At 53.3% G+C, this 18,990-nt stretch overlaps 1 protein-coding gene across 6 annotated transcripts; it reads left to right on the plus strand.

The window, feature by feature from the left end:
• The first annotated feature begins 4 nt into the window (after positions 1–4).
• On the plus strand, positions 5–15,448 carry ZMYM3 (zinc finger MYM-type containing 3). 6 transcript variants are annotated; one of them, XM_077888037.1, is made up of 25 exons: positions 5–64; positions 1,472–2,157; positions 3,120–3,163; positions 3,481–3,553; positions 3,995–4,289; positions 4,559–4,736; positions 5,088–5,306; positions 5,601–5,751; positions 6,006–6,121; positions 6,301–6,387; positions 6,538–6,688; positions 6,985–7,157; positions 7,368–7,533; positions 8,413–8,510; positions 8,592–8,754; positions 9,040–9,155; positions 9,298–9,472; positions 9,657–9,803; positions 10,255–10,358; positions 10,680–10,848; positions 11,214–11,365; positions 11,861–11,975; positions 12,659–12,913; positions 13,741–13,858; positions 13,987–15,448. In XM_077888037.1, exons 2-25 carry the CDS (start codon positions 1,491–1,493, stop codon positions 14,177–14,179), a joined length of 4,125 nt encoding a protein of 1,374 aa, XP_077744163.1. In that variant the 5' UTR covers positions 5–64; positions 1,472–1,490; the 3' UTR covers positions 14,180–15,448. The 6 variants fall into 6 exon arrangements, with proteins under 6 accessions (XP_077744163.1, XP_077744164.1, XP_077744162.1 ...); XM_077888038.1 differs by lacking the exon at positions 5–64 and adding an exon at positions 256–279; XM_077888036.1 differs by lacking the exon at positions 5–64 and adding an exon at positions 544–715.
• The last annotated feature ends 3,542 nt before the right edge of the window (positions 15,449–18,990 follow it).

Genomic DNA, 18,990 nt, shown 5'->3' on the forward strand with positions numbered 1-18,990 from the left:
CGGGCCCGGGAGAGGTGGGGTTGGGGGGAGGGTAATCTTGGCAGGCGCCTGCTGCATGGCGTAGGTAGGCACTGTTGAGGGGGTGCGGACGCTGGGGGGTTGAACACGAGTGGGAAGCGAAGAGACACGGGGAGGGGGAGGGGGCCGGGAACCATTTGAATGAGAGGAGGGGATCACGGGTAGAGTGGGCTCTAGGAGGCAGGGCGGGCACGGGTGTGACGGGGGGGCGGTTGGTGGTGGCAAGGGGGAGAAGACTCTTGAACCAGGTGAGAGAAGCAGGTGCGTAGATCTATTTTTTGTGGGTTAGTGTACTTGGCCATTCTGTGGAGAGGAGGTGCTGCCTTTCCCGAGGGCGGGCTTCAAAGCTCCGGAGGCTATCTTTTCCTCCTCAAGTAACGGGGCCCCGGGCGGGGGCTCAAGCTCCATCTCCAACGACTACGCTCCACTCCGCAATTTCCAGGCGGCCACTGGGCTGGGAGTCTCGCGCCGGGGGCCGGCGCTGTCTCGCGAGCCCCCTCCATGAGCCAGCCAATGGGGTTGGTTGCTGGCGCCGCCCGCCCGCCTGGTGCAGAGCGCTGGGCGCTGTGAGCGGCGCTGCCATTTAAAGGGGCCGCGACCCCTGTCCCGGCTGCTAGGGAGGGAGGTGGAGAAGGAGCGCGGGGCCGTCGCTGTCTGCAGTTCTAGGCTTGTAGCCGTTACACTAACCCTGCCGCAGGTAGGGGTCGGGCCTGATCAAGCCGAACCGAACCTGCTGGCGGGATCTCGCAGTAGCTGGGGGGGGGGGGTGTCTAAGAAGAGATCGTAGCTCCAAAATGTCTTCCTGTAAATGCCTGAGATGGGGGGTGGGCAACAGGAGAAGGAGGACTAGGGGAGCAATAGGAAGGGGGGACGGGGCTGAGGAAGTGGGCGACCCTGAAAGGTAACTGGGGGGGAGGGGTTAGGAAGGGTAGTTTGTGGGGGCGAAGGAAGGGCTGAGGGAAGACCTTGCAACGCGGGGAGGGGGGGTGGGGCCAGACAGGGTGGGTAAAGACAGGGGAGCTGGGGGGGCTCCAGGGGAGAGGGGAGGGGATAGGAACTGAGACCGCGGGGGTGGGAAAGGCTCTTGGTGGCAAAGGCCCTAGGAGACTCTAAGGGGGCGTTCAGCCCGAGTTGGGGGGGAGTGAAAGGTAAGGGGGGAGGGGAACTGGGAGTTGCAGTGGGGTGGTGGGGACAGGCGGGAGGGTGGAACGACGGACTGCCTGGCGAGTGTGGGCACCCGGCCAGGGCGGGGAACGCCTCTCCCCACAGGGGGCGCTGTATGGGGTGGGGGGAGTGGTCATTCGGACCAAAGCCGATGGAAATGCTTGTCGGTTGTGGTTGGGGCTGTTCATGAGAAATCAAGTGGATGATGGGGTGTGTCCCAGAACCTGTATAAGAAGGAATTCTGGCGAAGACCACCTCTTCTGCCCCCTCTTCTACTCCTAATCTACAGCCCATATCGAGTCATCCTCATGGACCCCAGTGATTTCCCCAGTCCGTTTGACCCATTGACCCTACCAGAGAAGCCCTTGGCTGGAGACCTCCCAGTAGACATGGAATTTGGAGAGGACCTACTGGAATCCCAGACTGCCCCAACTCGAGGATGGGCACCCCCTGGCCCTTCTCCATCCTCAGGAGCCCTGGACCTGCTTGACACCCCTGCTGGCCTGGAAAAAGACCCTGGAGTCCTGGATGGAGCCACTGAGCTGCTGGGGCTGGGGGGGCTGCTTTATAAAGCCCCCTCCCCCCCAGAGGTGGACCACGGTCCTGAGGGGACCCTTGCATGGGATGCAGGAGACCAGACCCTAGAGCCTGGACCAGGGGGCCAGACCCCCGAGGTGGTACCACCTGAGCCAGGGGCTGGGGCAAATCCCTCTTCACCTGAGGGGCTACTAGAGCCTTTGGCTCCAGATTTGCCAATAACACTGCAGTCCCCCCATATTGAAGATGAGGAGACCACCAACATAGCTACAGGGAGAAGGGGTTCCCCTGGGCAGGAGGAGGAGCTTCCCCAAGGGCAGCCACAGAGCCCAAATGGTCCCCCCAGCCCTTCAATGGGAGAGACTCTGGGGGATGGAATCAACAGTTCTCAGACCAAACCTGGGGGCCCTAGCCCTCCTGCACACCCTTCCTTGCCAGGTAGGTTGCCTAATCAGCTGGAGAATACAGGATGGTGAGAGGGTAGGGATAAGGAGGCCATGGTTATATGTTTGGAGGAGGAGGAGGAGGGTGGAGGGATGAGAGTAGGGAGATATAGAGAGTATAGAGGAGTTGGGAGTTTGGAAGGGGGTGTGTGGCAAAGATTAAGGAAAGTAGGGGTAGGGAGGCAGCTCAGTGGCTGTAGGAGAGGAATAGGGGTGAGGTTTCAGGGGGTGCATTGGGAAGAGTGGATTTGTTGGGAGACATTCCCTTTTTCTTACCCCAGTGAGCTGTTGGTGCCAGGGTCCTTCAGAATTTGGAGAGGACACCCTGCTTCTTGGTGCTAAGATCTTTGCAGCTATTTTGTTCTAGAGGATAGCAGGGTTTCTGGGTTTGATGAATGATAACTGGGTTCTGGAGCCACCAACAGTATAGTGATTTCAGGGGAATGGGAGAAATGCAGAGCCTAGAATTGTGTCTCTGATACAATTCAGAGGGACAGTCTGAACTTGAGAGGCTCTCATTTTCCCCCTGTTCTTCCTCTCCCAGGTTGTGACCAGGGTCTTAGGGCTTATATAACCACCTGAGTCCAGGGGAACCTATCCATACCTTAATCTGTCTTCCCCCTCCCTACATTTGGGTGGTTGCATTTGTTTTTGTTAGTGAACTACAAATTTTCTGATGAAAGATGTGCATTACCTGATTTTACTTAACTCCCAATGATTGGGACAGGCTGGTGGGGAGGCTAGGATTATTTTTTTTTCTTGGAGAATAGCCACCCCCCTCCCCTTAGTGCAGAGCTCGAGGTAACCCTGAGAGGGGCCCCAAGAAGCCACAGGCACTTGAGTTTTCCTTTTCAGTTCTGAGCAAGTCTTTCCCCAGGAATGGAGGCAGAGGTTGGGCCAGGGAGGGAGTAGTGAAGGCAAGCTCAAGATTTAGGCTGTTTTCTGCTTCCTTTGCAGGAGACGGCCTGACTGGGAAGGCGAGTGAGAAGCCGCCTGAAAGGGTGAGGGGGGAGGGGATTGGAAGGAGTCTGGTTCCCCCTATAGCTCTGGGAAGGACAGACCCTTCATTTTCCCTCCCAGATGTTGTTCTATGGAGGGTGTGTGTGAGGAGAGTTAGGAGGAGGGAGGGAGCTCTTATGTCTCCTGCTTCTTAAGGAGAAAGTCCAGCCTCCTTTTCTTCCCTCCTCCTAAGGGCTGGGCCAAGGGTCCCTATTCTCCTTTCCTCCTCCCATCTCTGTACCCCCCTCACCCTGCACTAGTGCAGCAGGCCCTTTAGCCTGCCCCTGGTGTCAGCTTTCCTCCCTCCCGTGTTTCTAAGGTACAGAAGAGAAGCGAGCGCGTTAGAAGAGTAGAGCCTCCAAAACCTGAGGTTGTGGATTCCACTGAGAGCAGTGAGTAGGACTTGAGGAAGTGTGACTATGTGGGATGTGGCGGGCCACAGATCCCCTGGTTCCTGTGGTGCTGCGCCCTGCAGAGTGTGAAGTGCCTGTCTCTGCCGTGGGTTGGCACGAGAACCAGGGGCAGTAGGGTAAATTGAAAACAACAGCAGCGAGAATGGAGTTTCCTGTTTCAGCTGAGCCATCCCTGTCTCAGAGTCTTCTCACTCAGAGCCCTCCCATGCCCTTCTCAGGAGATCCTGGAGTTAACTGAGGGAGAGTGACACCAGTGGCTTGAGATACCAGTGTAATGGGCATGGGGGTGGAAAGGCAGGACCTGGGGGATGGGGAATCACTTGGGGACCCGGTATCAGCTGAGCTACCTGTTGGCTGGGGGATGGCCAGAGACCTGGTCCAGCAGCCTTTGCTCCCTGCCCCCTCTCCCCACCTCCTCAGTTCCAGTGTCAGATGAGGATTCTGATGCCATGGTAGATGACCCCAACGATGAGGACTTTGTGCCATTCCGGCCCCGGCGTTCCCCTCGCATGTCCCTACGCTCAAGCGTGGCACAGAGGGCCGGGCGCTCTGCGGTAGGCGCCAAGATGACCTGTGCGCATTGCCGGACGCCACTGCAGAAGGGCCAGACTGCCTACCAGCGCAAGGGGCTGCCTCAGCTTTTCTGCTCTTCATCCTGTCTCACCACTTTCTCTAAGAAGCCTTCGGGCAAAAAGACCTGTACCTTCTGCAAGAAGTATGTGAAGGCCCCAGGTGTGGGGAGGGCGAGGGAGCAGGCTAAGAATATTGGGTGAGGCAGAGACCATGTTGGCGAGAGCCTAGCAGAGCAGAACTGAGAGAGAGGCAGTGGAGGGAGCCCCCCCACCAGAGTAGAGAATATTTGGGGCCCCATTGTGGTCATTGGTCCCCCAACACCGGATCCCCAGCCCCCAGGAGGGATGGGAGTTGATGAAAGGAGAGGGTGGTGCCTAGTGAATGAATACTGAAACCTGTTCCCACCTCCAGGGAGATCTGGAACACCAAGGACTCCGTTGTGGCACAGACTGGTTCAGGAGGCTCCTTCCATGAGTTCTGTACATCTGTCTGTCTCTCCCTGTACGAGGCCCAGCAGCAGCGCCCAATCCCCCAGTCTGGGGATCCCGCTGATGCCACTCGCTGCAGCATATGCCAGAAGACTGGAGAGGTGAGGAAGCTCGATGGGGGCTGATTTGCAGAGCCTGGCTAGCCCTGACCTGCCCCTGCACTCCTGGGGCTGCAGGGGCCAGGCCCTGTGGAAGAGGGGAGTGGGGAGGAGAGGCAGCCATCGTGAGGGAGCATATTCGAGGATAGAGCTTCTCCAGGATGTATGCAGCCGGCCTTCCTTGCCTCCTGGGACCTCACCATCAAGTCGGCAGCCTGATGTGCAGGTTGGGGGGTCCCTGGGCCCACTGTCTGCTGTGAAGGTGTAGGGTGAGGCGGGGTGGGCCATCCTTGCTTCGGGGTGGGTGGTGGTGCCCAGGCCCTAGCTCAAGGTGTGCATGTATGTGTATGGCAGGTCCTGCACGAGGTCAGCAATGGCAGCGTGGTACACCGGCTCTGCAGCGACTCTTGCTTCTCCAAATTCCGCGCCAACAAGGGACTGAAAACCAACTGTTGTGACCAGTGCGGGGCTTACATCTATACCAAGACCGGGAGCCCTGGCCCTGAGCTCCTCTTCCACGAGGGCCAACAAAAGCGGTTCTGCAACACAACCTGCTTGGGGGCGTACAAGAAGGTGGGGCCGAGGGAGTAGTTTGTTAGAGGGCTGTGGAAGGGGGTGCGGTTCCCGGGTGACGAATAAAGGTGCCTGATAGGGTCGAGGGCTGGGAGGAATAAAACAAATAAAGGGGGCTTCGATTGTATCTGTTATGTTTTATTTTTGAAGCTGGCTGGTGGACACACAGGTCTTTGTTATATCATCACCTATACTTTTTTTTGTATGCCTGAAATCTTTCATGTTTTACCAAATTTCACAAATAAAAGTGAAGGGACAAATCCAGCCTCAGCCTCTCCTTCCCCATCCTCACAGAAAAACACACGTGTGTACCCATGTGTCTGGTGCAAGACCCTCTGTAAGAACTTTGAGATGCTATCACATGTGGATCGTAATGGCAAGACCAGCTTGTTCTGTTCCCTGTGCTGTACCACCTCTTACAAAGTGAAGCAGGCAGGGCTCACTGGTAGGTGCAAAGCCCTCTTCTCTGAGACCCCTGCTGGCCTTCCTTCTACCTCCCATACTCCCTTCTTCTAAAGTAATCCCTGCTGCCCGACCTCAGCCCCGGGCCACATCTTCCCATGGGTTTCCTGTTCCACCTCTGCCCTGCCTTACACCTTCTGTGTGCTCTCTCTTTCTCTCTCTGTCTCTCTCTTTCTGTCTCTCTCTCTCTGTCTCTCTCTCTGTCTCTCTCTCTCCCCCTTTCTCTCTGTGCCCCAGGCCCTCCCCGACCCTGCAGCTTCTGCCGCCGCAGCCTCTCTGACCCCTGTTACTACAACAAGGTTGATCGCACAGTCTACCAATTCTGCAGCCCCAGCTGCTGGACCAAGTTCCAGGTACTCCAAACCCTGGACCAGGGATTAAAGAAGGGTGTGGTGACAGAGAATGGGGATGAGAGAATTGGGGTAGGTAGCCCTGGGCAGAGCAAAGAACAAGCCCGACCCCCTCCCCTCACCCTTCCCCGCCACCACCACCACCACCACACACCTCCCTTACTTGTCTTCCTTCCCTCCAGCGCACAAGCCCCGAGGGGGGCATTCATCTGAGCTGTCACTACTGCCACAGCCTCTTCAGTGGCAAGCCTGAGGTCTTGGACTGGCAGGTAAGACCCCCGCCCATCCCCCGCCCCGCAACAATGACCTCTGGCCTGGCCACACCACCAGACATCTGTCTGAAGGGCTCTTTCCACTTGGCTATCACCAGACCCAGATGTCACAGCTCTATCCTCCCTGCCCCTGTGCCCTCATCTCAGGACCAGGTGTTCCAGTTCTGCTGCCGGGATTGCTGTGAGGACTTCAAGCGGCTTCGGGGTGTGGTGTCCCAGTGTGAGCACTGCCGGCAGGAGAAACTCCTGCATGAGAAACTCCGATTCAGTGGAGTGGAGAAGAGCTTCTGCAGTGAAGGTAAGGAGGTGGGGAAGGGGCAGAGAGCCCTGTAACCTCACCCCTCTCCCACGGACTGGGCAGGGAAGGGAGGGCTGGAAGTGTGGCCTGTGGGGCACATTCTGGGCACATTCTGCTCAGAATGCACTCCTCTTCCCCTCCCATCTCCTGCTCCCCTCCCCTCCATGTCCATCCAGAGGCTTTGGGTTCAAGAGGCTGTGGGAACTTTTACGTCGACCACCTTGAGAAGGTGGGGTCTCAGGGGGCCCTAGGTGATCTCTGTGTCTCAGGACTCCTCCCTCTTGCCCTCTTTCCAGGCTGTGTGCTGCTGTACAAACAGGATTTCACTAAGAAGCTGGGGCTATGCTGTATCACTTGTACTTACTGCTCCCAGACCTGCCAACGGGGGGTTACCGAGCAACTGGATGGCAGCACCTGGGACTTCTGCAGCGAGGACTGCAAGAGCAAGTACCTGCTGTGGTACTGCAAGGTGAGGGGTGTGGTGCGTCAGAGAGGGGGACAGGGGCAGCAGGAAGCAGGGGCTGTAGCACTGACATGGGGGAGGTGAGTGGGCCCATCTTCAGGGAGGGGGCTCCAGCTGGCCCATCTCCCAAGGGGAGCAGCATGGCTTCTCCTTGGGGCCAAGGGCCCAGAACATTTTAAGCAGGCAGATCTGACCGTGTCCCATCGACACCCCCAGGCTGCCCGGTGCCATGCCTGTAAGCGCCAGGGGAAGCTGCTGGAGACCATCCACTGGCGCGGACAGATCCGTCATTTCTGCAACCAACAGTGTCTGCTGCGCTTTTACAGCCAGCAGAACCAACCCAATCTGGATACCCAGAGTGGGCCTGAGAGCCTTCTGAACAGTGAGTCCTAGGCAGCGGGTGGGGGCGGCACACTCTGTTAGAACCGGCCTGGACCCTTCTGACCCTGGGCCTGGCCCCTCTTTTCTTCCACTCATGATTACATCTCATCCTTGGCCAGAGCTCCTGGTACTGTGGTCTCTTGTAGCTTCTGGATGGTGCAGCTACTAGGGGGAGCCTTGTTTGAAGGTTCTTAGAGTTTGAGTCTACTATGTCTCTATCAAGGATGTGTTTTAGGGAATGAACCCACCCAGGTGGAATGGGGGATGTGGGCACCGTAGTTAGTTTTCCGAGAGAAGGGAGCATCAGCATAAGCTCTACCTTTAGAGAGACTGAAGACCATTGTTTCTAGAAGGTTACCTCAGCCCCTCCACTGTTTCGGGGGGATTAAGCTTCTGAGGGTCATCTGCGTGGAAGGTCTTAAATTGTGAGTTCTTGGGGAAACTATTTTTTGGTCTTCTTGGCAGCCAGGAGCAAAGAATCTTCTTGGCCCCCATTGCTGGGGCCCAGAGAAGACTAGATCTGGGCTGGCAAGGAGGAGACTTTCTAGGTATCCATTTGCATTTAGTGCAGCTCTTAATGGAGCTCTCCTGGAACAGGGGAGGAGAACTGAGAGCAAGGTCCCCAGATGAAACATTCATCTGTTGTTGTTGTTTTTTAAATATTTTATTTATTTATTTGAGAGAGAGAGAGAGAAAGAGAAAAGTACCAGCAGGGGGAGGGGCAGAGGGAGAGGGAGAAGCAGACTCCCCACTGAGCAGGGAGCCTACTGAGGGGCTCGATCCCAGGGCCCGGGATCATGACCTGAGCCTTGACCTGAGCCAAAGGCAGACGATCAATTGACTGAGCCATCCAGGCGCCCCTATCTGTTTTGATCTATAGGTCATTCTTCTGAGTCAAAGCCCCAGACACCGTCTCAAACCAAAGTGGAGAACAGCAATACAGTGAAGACCCCAGAGGAAAATGGGAATCTGGGCAAGGTCAGGGCCAAAGCCGAGGGGTTGGATGGCCTCAGAAGAAAGTTTGGTGAGTTGGCAGCACTGACATTCCTGTCTCTGCAGATCCCTGCAAAGACCCGAACGTCTCCTACTGCTTCCACCCCTCCTCCACCCCCACCGCCCCCAGCAACACCCCGCAAAAACAAAGCTGCCATGTGTAAGCCACTGATGCAGAATCGGGGGGTTTCCTGCAAGGTGGAGATGAAGTCCAAAGGGAGTCAAACAGGTGAGCTGGGGTACCTAGACATCGTGGGCTGTGCATTCTGTAGTCCTAGGTCTCTAGTCCTGTGCTCAGGAACCAGATAAAGGTTTTTTTTTTTTTAAGGTGGCTGAGGTATGGTGCATATAGTTGTCCTAGATCCATAGAGTTATCTCTCAACCTTTGGTGCGAGGGCAGGTTTGTCATGCTGAGTGGGTATTAGAGCTTTTTGGGGCAACGAGCAAGCATCAGGTCCCAGGCCAGCTGTGATAGATCTGGCAGAGGCTCTGAGCAGACCCCCTCTCTTGTCAGCAGAAGAGTGGAAGCCCCAGGTGATTGTGCTGCCCATCCCAGTGCCCATCTTCGTGCCAGTGCCTATGCATCTGTACTGCCAGAAAGTCCCGGTGCCTTTCTCAATGCCCATCCCGGTAATTCTCCCTGCCCTTCGGCCGCGGTTTTTTCTACTCACTTCAGGACCAAGACCTACCCTCCTCCACACTCTGCCAGCTGCCCCCACCCACCACCTGCCGCTGCCGGTTATTGGTGGCTAGTTGGAATGTGTGCCTCCAGGTACCTGTGCCCATGTTCCTACCCACTACCTTGGAGAGCACAGACAAGATTGTGGAGACCATCGAGGAGCTGAAGGTGAAGATCCCTTCCAACCCCTTGGAGGCCGACATCCTGGCTATGGCAGAAATGATTGCAGAGGCTGAGGAGTTAGACAAGGCCTCATCTGACCTTTGTGGTATGCCATGGATGGTGGTAATGAGGGACACAAGGTGCTACCAGTCTTTCTCAGCCTCAGGGGGTGGAGCGTGGTGATCATGGTGCCTTCCCGGGACTAGGGAGTAGTTGGGAGCAGCCCCTGAAGGCCTGTGACATCACTGGGTAGGAGTTGCAGTGATTAAGCCACCTTCTCCGCCTCCCAGATCTTGTGAGCAACCAGAGTGCAGAGGGGCTTCTGGAAGACTGTGACCTGTTTGGGCCAGCTCGAGATGATGTCCTAGCCATGGCCGTCAAGATGGCCAATGTCTTGGATGAGCCTGGGCAAGATTTGGAGGCGGACTTCCCCAAGAGTGAGTAGGATGCAAAGTGTGTCCAGTGAATACAGTAGCATTCTGTGCCATCAGGCGACCTGAGCATGACCTTAAACAGTGCTCCTTGTGACCTGGGGCCGAAAGGCTCTCCTGGGCACTTAGTGCCAGAGATACTGCAACAGGTACTGACAGGTATGCCATTTTACAGCTGGGTCTTGCACTTCTCTTCAGTCATGGTAAGGCACAGAACCTAAAACTTACCATCTTACCCATGTTTAAGTGTGCAGCTCAGTAGTGTTATGAACACTCCCATCGTCATGAGTTTTGGTGTTTGTGTGCCCCTGAGCATGTTCTTGGGATGACTTTGCTGGTTCTTCTTGCAGACCGTGAAGCTGTGTAGGAGGCTCACCTCCAGGTGAGCAAGTGGGAGGCTCACCTCTGGGTTGAGGTCTTAAAAATTGAATTTCTTCTTCCTTTCCTCTCTTCACAGATCCTTTGGACATTAACCCTAGTGTAGACTTCCTGTTTGATTGTGGCCTTGTAGGGCCCGAGGATGTGTCTGCTGAACAAGATCTTCCCCGCACCATGAGGAAGGTGAGGGTTGGGGTGCTGGATCCACCAAAGAGGGGAGGAGGCTCAAAGAGCTTGGGAGAGGATCTCATAGCCAAGCCAGCAGCCTTAGTTTGACTGCCCTGGCCTCTGTTCTCTACCATCATGAGAACCAAAAAATAGCCAAACTTTCTCTTTCCCCAGTTCACGAGGTCACCAGGGCTGTTTCTGGGGCTCTGTGCTCTGGAGGCTGGCTGTGCTCTTACACCAATCCCCAGCTTCCCTGGTGGTCCACGCTATCCTAACTAGCTTCCATGATGCCTGGGCCTTGCCTCAGTCACGCCTCTCTTCTCTCTCCCCGTCCAGGGTCAAAAGCGGCTGGTGCTTTCAGAGAGCTGTTCCCGGGACTCCATGAGCAGCCAGCCTAGCTGTACCGGACTCAACTACTCATATGGTGTCAATGCTTGGAAGTGCTGGGTGCAGTCAAAGTATGCCAATGGAGAAACAAGCAAGGGGGATGAGCTGCGTTTTGGCCGTAAGTACCGGGGCAGAGAGGGTGGAAGTGGAGGAAGGTACCCTATGGGGAGGAGAGTGGGGAGAGGAAGAGGAGGGCCAGTGCTGTGAGGACATGAGAGTGTCTAGAGGATAAGGCTGTGGCCACCCAAGGATATCCTGTGAAGATGGGGAAAAGCTGGAGTTATAGAATAAGGGGAGAGGCCATCTAGGTTTCAAGGCTGAGGGCTTTTTTTTTTCTCTTTCTTTTTATTTTTCTTTGAGATCGGTGGGTTTGTTCTGGAGCTGGATGTGACTAAGGGATGAAAGGATTAACAATGGAGCTAAGTGCAATTCTCCATGTGCAATTTTCTTAATCCCATCCACCTCTATTGCATATCACTGCAGCCAAACCTATGCGTATCAAAGAGGATATTCTGGCCTGCTCAGCTGCTGAACTCAACTATGGTCTGGCCCAGTTTGTGAGAGAGATCACTCGACCCAATGGTGAACGATATGAACCTGATAGTATCTACTATCTGTGTCTTGGCATCCAACAGGTACTCCTTCCACACCGCCTAACTTGCCATCATTCTCCACAGAGGAGGCAGGGTCCCACCAGAAATGATTCTGTCCCACTCCCTGTTCCTCACACTGTCTCTTACCCTGAGCAGGTCCCCTCGGTAATCCTTAGACCCATCCTACAAAGGGAAGGATGGGTAGAGCCAGGTTTCTTGAGTCAGGTGGTGGTGGTGATGGTTAGTTCCCACTGAGAGAGGTGGGCTGTGCATTGTGTGACGGAGGGGGCACTGGCCTGGTGAAGAACCAGCTCTGACACATCTCCTCCAAACTCCCTCCTCTTCTAGCAAGGCCCCAATACCTCAGAGTGGTGGGTGTCCTCAGGAAAGAACATTCTGGGTCCCATAACCAAGCAGCTATTTCTCCCACTGCCTCCTCATCACCAAGGGCGCCATGCTTGGGGCCTTCAGCATCATGTCTTTCCTCTAGAACCTAGAGTCTAGCTTTTGTATGTATGTCTGGTTTTCTTTCTTCAGTACTTGCTGGAAAATAACCGAATGGTGAATATTTTCACGGACCTTTACTACCTGACTTTCGTTCAAGAACTCAACAAGTCTCTGAGCACTTGGCAGCCCACACTCCTCCCCAACAGTAAGGGACAGAGACATAGCAACCCCTATGCCCTTTCCTTCACAGTTTTTCAATATGCCATTCCAAGGGTTCCTGAGTTCCTTGGTCTGCCACTCTTTACAAAGGGTCAGAGGGGAGGAGTTATATACCAGAGGCCTCAGGGTTTAGAGATAAAGGAGCCAGAGTCCCCATCCTTGGATGTGACTTAGGTCTAAAGAGCCTATCTCTGGGTCTGAAAAAGGTGGCCTAGGTTTGGTTGGTAAGTGAGGAAAGAAAAGAAGGCATTGTGGGACCACTCGAGATTTACATCTACCTGCCTATAACGAGGGTGATGCGAGAGGCCCCAAATGCAGGTGGAAACCATGAAAAAATCCAGTTTGGGTTGCCTAGGTAGTTCATTCAGTTAGATGTCCAACTCTTGATCTCAGCTCAGGTCTTGATCTCAGGGTCGTGAATTCAAGCCCGGCGTTGGACTCCACCTCCATGCTGGACGTACAGCCTACTTATAAAGAAAAAAAATCCAGTTCTGTCTCTACTCTAGCAGAGTATGGGGGAGGGGCTCTTACATGCAGTGGCCACTTACCTAAAGGGTACGGCATGGGAAATGCTCGTGAGCGGGTTATCCAGGGTCAGAAGTGGCTGGGTGTGGGTGGTGGTCCAGTCACTATCACTTCTCACTGGCCCCTTCCCCTTGACTGTTGCAGATACTGTGTTCTCCCGGGTGGAGGAAGAGCACCTCTGGGAGTGCAAGCAACTGGGGGTCTACTCGCCCTTTGTCCTCCTCAACACCCTCATGTTCTTCAACACTAAGTTTTTTGGGCTGCAGACAGCGGAGGAACACATGCAGCTCTCTTTCACCAATGTGGTCCGCCAGTCCCGCAAGTGTACCACCCCCCGGGGTACCACCAAGGTGGTGAGCATCCGCTACTACGCCCCGGTCCGCCAGAGAAAAGGGCGAGGTATGAGGCTGTGCCCACCCCCTTATCCCTGCCTGCTCTCTGCGCCCATGCTACACCATCCCCACCAGCTTGGCCCACTCCTTTGCTTCCCTACCCTTCGGTCCCTGGTCCCCATGTTCACAGAGCCAGTATGAACAGCTGGCCCTGCCACCTGCCCCAGCAGTGGCTCTTGCATAAATAGGAGGTGGCTCAGCTGCCTGTTTCCTGGCTTTCTCAGTTCAAGGTCATTTACTTTCTCTGGGGGCAGGTGGTGTGGCCAAGGGAAGCTAGGTAGGAAAGCTGTTGGGTGTGTTTGGCTGTGGGGGAGAGCTGCCAGTGTGCAGAAGAGGCTCTCCAGTGTTCTTTGGGCATGGTAGAGACTGCACCTTGATTTCCATTCTGGCCCTGGAGTGCCATGCCATCTGAGAGCAGTTTCCAAGGTCCCTGCTTTGGACCCGAGCCTCCACCGGGGTTCCACTGGGACTCATGTGCTGGGGCTGGCACTGTTGCTACTTCTCTATCCTGGAAGGTCAGCCTGGCCTTGCTGGCAGGGCCTGTCTTATGAGCATGTGTGCATAACTTCTGAGGTGACTTCTTTAGGAAATCAATTTGGGAGAGATTATAAAGAGAGGCGTTGGTGGCGAGAACCAGGGAGGCCTGCAGAACAAACCCCTCACCCCTACAGAATGTCTGCTTGGTGTGGGGAGACTGACCGACTACTTCTGCCTTTATTTCTCTTTGAGGCTGTATTTGGTGTCCTCAGGCCTTCTGTGTCCTGAACCATGCTCTTGGAGGTGGTTTTTGCCACCACACTTTTGATGACTCTGGGTCATTTGCCTCCTCTATAGACACGGGTCCTGGGAAACGGAAGAGAGAAGATGAAGCCCCTATCTTAGAGCAACGTGAGAACCGCATGAATCCCCTCCGCTGCCCTGTCAAGTTCTATGAATTCTATCTCTCGAAATGGTGAGTTGGAGGGTTTGCAGGAACGGCATCAGCATGGGGACTATGGGGACTCCAGGGGTCCGCCTTGCCCTGGTATTGATCTCTATCCTACCACCCCTCCCCCACCCCCACTGTCCTTACCATTGCAGTCCTGAAAGCCTCCGGACTCGCAACGATGTCTTCTACCTGCAACCTGAGCGGTCCTGCATCGCTGAGTCACCTCTCTGGTATTCTGTCATCCCCATGGACCGCAGCATGTTGGAGAGTATGCTCAACCGCATTCTGGCTGTGCGTGAGATTTATGAGGAGCTGGGTCGTCCTGGGGAGGAAGACCTGGACTGAGCCCGTGTGCTATCCATGTCTGTCTCTCACACCAATATCTGTCCTGGGACACGTCCCACAGGGCGACTGGCCCAGGAACCAATGCTACTCATTCTGAGGGGCCTCGACTGCCCTCATCCATTCCCTGCCCTCCCTAGGAACCCCTGGCTTTTACCTTCGTCCATGCCACTTGACAACCACAGGGCCCCAGTCCTCTGTACTCTGGGGCTGGGCTCCCAGTGATGGGCAAAACGCGGCGAGGCCATTTTCTTTATGCTTCAGAGCAAATCCCTTCTCCTGGGGCCAGACCCTGGATAGGGAGTTACTAGCTCTGGTGATCCTGTTGGCTTTGGGTTTCCTGACCAATCCCACATAGGTAAAGCTCCCCAGTTCCTAGGTGCGGCCAAGGGAAGAGCCCAGCTGCCTTTTCTGCCTGTGTCCACTGCTTTCTCTACTCTTCTCTGGTACCATGCTGAAGGGTCTTTTATGAATGATCTGAAAGAAACTCTGAAAGTGATGAGGGGACCATCTACCTAAAACACTGAGCTTATTAGATCATCTTCCCCTCCCATAAGATAACTGGTGGTTGGAACCCCCTCTCCACCCCTGCAAGCACCAAGCCTTGGTGCTGCAAGTTAAAAAAAAAAAAACTTCTGAATGCTTTCTTTTCCTTAAAGGCAGAAAATGACTCTAAGTACGGAGAGCTGACTCCTGTCCCCTTGGTTTATGTGTTTGTCTCTCTCTGCCATCTTAGGTTGGCATGAGCCATGATGTCAACATGCTTAGCCCCCCTTCTGTAACTGCCTCCCTTTAGTTCAATGGACAGAGTTTCCCAAGGCAAAAACTACCTTCTGACCTGGACTGGGGCTGGGTGCCCCACCCTTGTTCCTCCCCCATCGTTAAGAGCCAGGCCAAGCCTGTGGGGGCCCCAGGTCATGCAGGATGGGATCTGTGGTCAAAGGATGGGTGAGGAGCCGTGGGCAGGGGTCCTGCCCCCACTGCCTCCATCTCTCTTCTCCATCTTGCCTTTGTAGCTCCAGAAAACTGTTAGTGTCCAGCAAAGGGGATACCCAGTTCTTTCCCTGTGGCTTTGCTGTTCCCCTGCCTCCTTTTTGTGTTTTTATAACTGTCACCAGTTTAGCCACTGTTTAAATTGTATATATTGTTCTGAGGCGTCTGGCCTATCCCTTCAGTGAGCCATGCCCACCCTTGTGTTGTAGTGAGAAGCTGTTGTCATGACTAACCTTCTGTCTCTGGAATTGTTTGTTTCAAATAAAGAATTAAAATTGTCTTTTGCCTTCTCTGGGCGAGGGAGAGCAGTGTTTGGAGGCATGAGGGATATGGAGGACCAAGGCCAGACAGCCTCAAAGCTCTCGAGGGGTGAAGAAGTGAGGTGTCCTGCCCCAGTTTAAGAATCATTTGTACCTGCCTCACTGAATGAATCCACTAGGAAGATGGTCCTCTTTAAGTTTCCAAGTACTTAAAGGGAAAAAATTCAACAGCTACCTGTTAAGGACCTACTATATTAAAGACCTAAGATGACGAGCTTCAGAGAAGACAAAGTTTAATTAGACCAGAGTCCTATCCCAGCAGGCTCCCAGGATACACAGTTGAAAGACAAGCAGAATGAAATAAATCTTTTTTTTTTTTAGATTTCATTCATTTCAGAGAGACAGAGTGAGAGAATACAAGCAGGGAGGAGGGGCAGAGGGAGAGGGGGAAGCAGATTACTCACTGAGCAGGGAGCCCGCCAAGGAGCTCAATCCCAGGACCCTGGGATCATGACCTGAGCTGAAGGCAGCAACCTAACCAACTGAGCCACACAGGCACCCTGAAATAAATCTATCTAGTGCTATGGGAGAATAGAGGAATAAGGAACTCATTTCCAGCTTATGAGGAGGTGTGTGCACTGAGCTCCCTGAGGGCGATGGCATTTGACCTGGGCCTCAGTAAGTGGGAGGGGTTGGGGGACCCACACAGTCAAAGCCACAGGGAAGGGAAGTGTGAGGCTGAGGTTTGAGGTTTTCCAGCCAGGGGAATGACTGGACCCAATCTGTTGCTTTAGGGAGGAGATCCCCACAGCAGTATAAAGGATGGGGGGTGGAGGCAGGTAGGAACTGGGGCTGATAGGTTCTGTGGGCCTTGATAAGGGCTGTGGGGATAAAGAAGAAAGAGGATGGATTCAGATATATTTTTTAAAGGTTTTATTTATTTATTTGAGAAACAGAACACAAGTAGAGGGAGTGGCAGGCAGAGGGAGAAAGAGAAGCAGATTCCTCGCTGAGCAGGGAACCTGACACAGAACTCGATCCCAGGATCCTGGGATCATGACCTGAGCCAAAGGCAGATGCCTAACCAACTGAGCCACCCAGGTGCCCGGATTCAGATATTTTGAAGTCTGCAGGATCTGAAGGAGAGGAAAAAAGTGAGCGTGAATCCCGTATTTCTAGCCTTGACAATTAGGGGAGTGAGATGCCTTTAACCAAGTTTAGAAATAAGGGCAGGGTGGTGCTATTTTGTTTTTGTTTTGCTGGGGAGTAGGAGAAGAATGGGGTTGGTAAGTTGAGGTTTTGGTTATGTTGGATTATGAGACTCTCCTGAAATACCTCGGTTCTGGCTGTGCAATATGGTGAAAGGAACACCCAAATTTGACTTTCTACTCGTGGCTCTGCCACTAAAACCTGGACAGGCCTACCTTTTTGAGCCTCACCTTAAAAGTGCATTCATATTCTGCTCTTTCTCACAGAACTGTTGTAAAGTCCAGATGGAAAAACGGACGTGAAAGAGCAGTATCAGGGCATCTGGGTGGCTCAGTCGGTTAAGCATCTGACTCTTTTTTTTTTTTTTAAAGATTTTATTTATTTATTCATGATAGTTACACAGAGAGAGACAGAGAGGCAGAGACACAGGCAGAGGGAGAAGCAGGCTCCATGCACCGGGAGCCCGATGTGGGATTCGATCCCGGGTCTCCAGGATCGCGCCCTGGGCCAAAGGCAGGCGCCAAACCGCTGCGCCACCCAGGGATCCCAGCATCTGACTCTTGATTAGGGCTCAGGTCATGGGATTGAGCCCTGCAATGGGTGTGGAGCCTGCTTAAGATTCTCTCCCTCTCCCTCTGCTCTTCACCCCCTAAAAAAAGAGAAAGAGCAGTATGGACGCTAGATGCTACCGTACACACTAGGCAGTTGGAAATGTGGGTCTGAGGCTTAGAAAAGAGATAAGGTGTTTATTTTTTGGATGGGCTTTATTGGAAGTACACATGGCATGTAACCGAGTATAGGTTTAAGGGTTATGGCTATGCTGATTTGATACATTTAATATATCACAAAATGGTTACCACCATAGTGTTAGCTAACACCTCCAGCCCGTCGCAAATTACCATCTCTTTGTTTTGGGGGTGGGAACATTTAAGATCTACTCTTTTAGTGACTTTCAAGTGTATAATATTGTTGACTATAGTCACCATGCCGTACATTAGATTCCCCAGAACTTATTCATCTTATAATTGGAAATGTAGAGCCTTTGACCAAATGCTTCCTCATTTCCCCCACCCCTAGCCCCTGGAAACCATTTTACTACACCATTTTACTCTCCATTTCTATGACTTCATCTTTTTTTAGGTTCCACATCTGAGTGAGATCATACAGTGTTTGTCTTTAACCTCTTTTACTTCACATAATGCATGAGATGTCAATTTATAGGTCATCTGTAAAGAGCTAGCTAGCCTAAACTCTGGGATTGGAAAAGATCACTAAGGGAGAATTAAGAGAGAAGGGGACCAAAAAAATGGTACCTGGGAAAGTATCTCCAATTAACCAGACAAAGGCACCAAGAGGGAAAAATCAGAGAAATAGGTGGAGCCCCAATCCGCCAGGTAGAACCACTTGATCAAAAGCACAAGGCCCTCGCTGTCAGGATTATGCAAGTACAGGGTAGGCATTCCCACAACCCTGAGAGGGAGTGCCTCCTTAAACTTTGCACTCTGGGTGCCTCAATTGGCTTATCCTAGTCGTGACCCTGGAGAAGACTCACACATCAATAAAATAACCTGGATACAATGCAATTGTTACTCATTGTTTCCCAGGAAATCAAAAAAGCCCACAGAGGTGACCTGGGTGCTGAGTTTCCATGGGAATGAGCATAATTTGTCAGGCAGAGTAGAGAGGTGGGGATCAATATGCACAAAAGGCATGGAGGTAGAAGAGAACACAGTGTCTTTAGGGGTGGGTGGTTGGGCTTCAGAAAAAGTAGAGGGTATGATAAAAAAGGGTAAGAAGTCACGGGAGATGTTGCTGAGAAAATGGGGACCAGGGTGTGAAAGGCACTGAATGCCGTGCTATGCCCTGCTATTGTGACCAACCAATCTTACTTGGTCTGGGACTTTCCCATTTTTTCCTTTTTTTATTTTTTTATTTTTTTAGAGGGAATCTAAGCTCAACATGGGGTTCGAGCTCATGAACCTGAGATTGAGACTCACATGCTCTAACCCACTGAGCCAGCCAGATGCCCTAGGACTTCCCCAGTTGGGTAATGAAAAGCCAACATCCTGGGAAACCCCTCGGTCCTGGCAAAGCAGGCCAATCATATTGTATCCTCAAAGTAGTGGAAAGCCGTTAACGGATGTTTGCACAGAAATGCAAGATTCATGCTTCAAGGGGACCCTTTCATGTCTAGATGAGGAGGATTGGATCTGTAACTGACCGGCCAGTTACAGGAAGGCAGTGCTACAAAAATGGTTACATGCTTCACCTTTGGCATCTGGCAGACGTGAGTTCCAGTTTCCCGCTCAGCTCCCTTTTTCAAAAAATTTATTTATTCGTGAGAGACACACA

This window comes from Canis aureus, chromosome X (genome assembly GCF_053574225.1).
Source record: "Canis aureus isolate CA01 chromosome X, VMU_Caureus_v.1.0, whole genome shotgun sequence".
Classification (NCBI taxonomy): domain Eukaryota; kingdom Metazoa; phylum Chordata; class Mammalia; order Carnivora; family Canidae; genus Canis; species Canis aureus.

What these genes read in the sequence shown, in the direction of transcription:
- ZMYM3 (XM_077888037.1), top strand. Translation starts at nt 1,491, where the DNA reads ATGGACCCCAGTGATTTCCCCAGTCCGTTTGACCCATTGACCCTACCA. An exon ending in TGTGGATTCCACTGAGAGCA is followed by an intron (nt 3,554 to 3,994) that starts GTGAGTAGGACT and finishes CCACCTCCTCAG; the next exon opens with TTCCAGTGTCAGATGAGGAT. An exon ending in GGAGGCGGACTTCCCCAAGA is followed by an intron (nt 9,804 to 10,254) that starts GTGAGTAGGATG and finishes CTCTCTTCACAG; the next exon opens with ATCCTTTGGACATTAACCCT.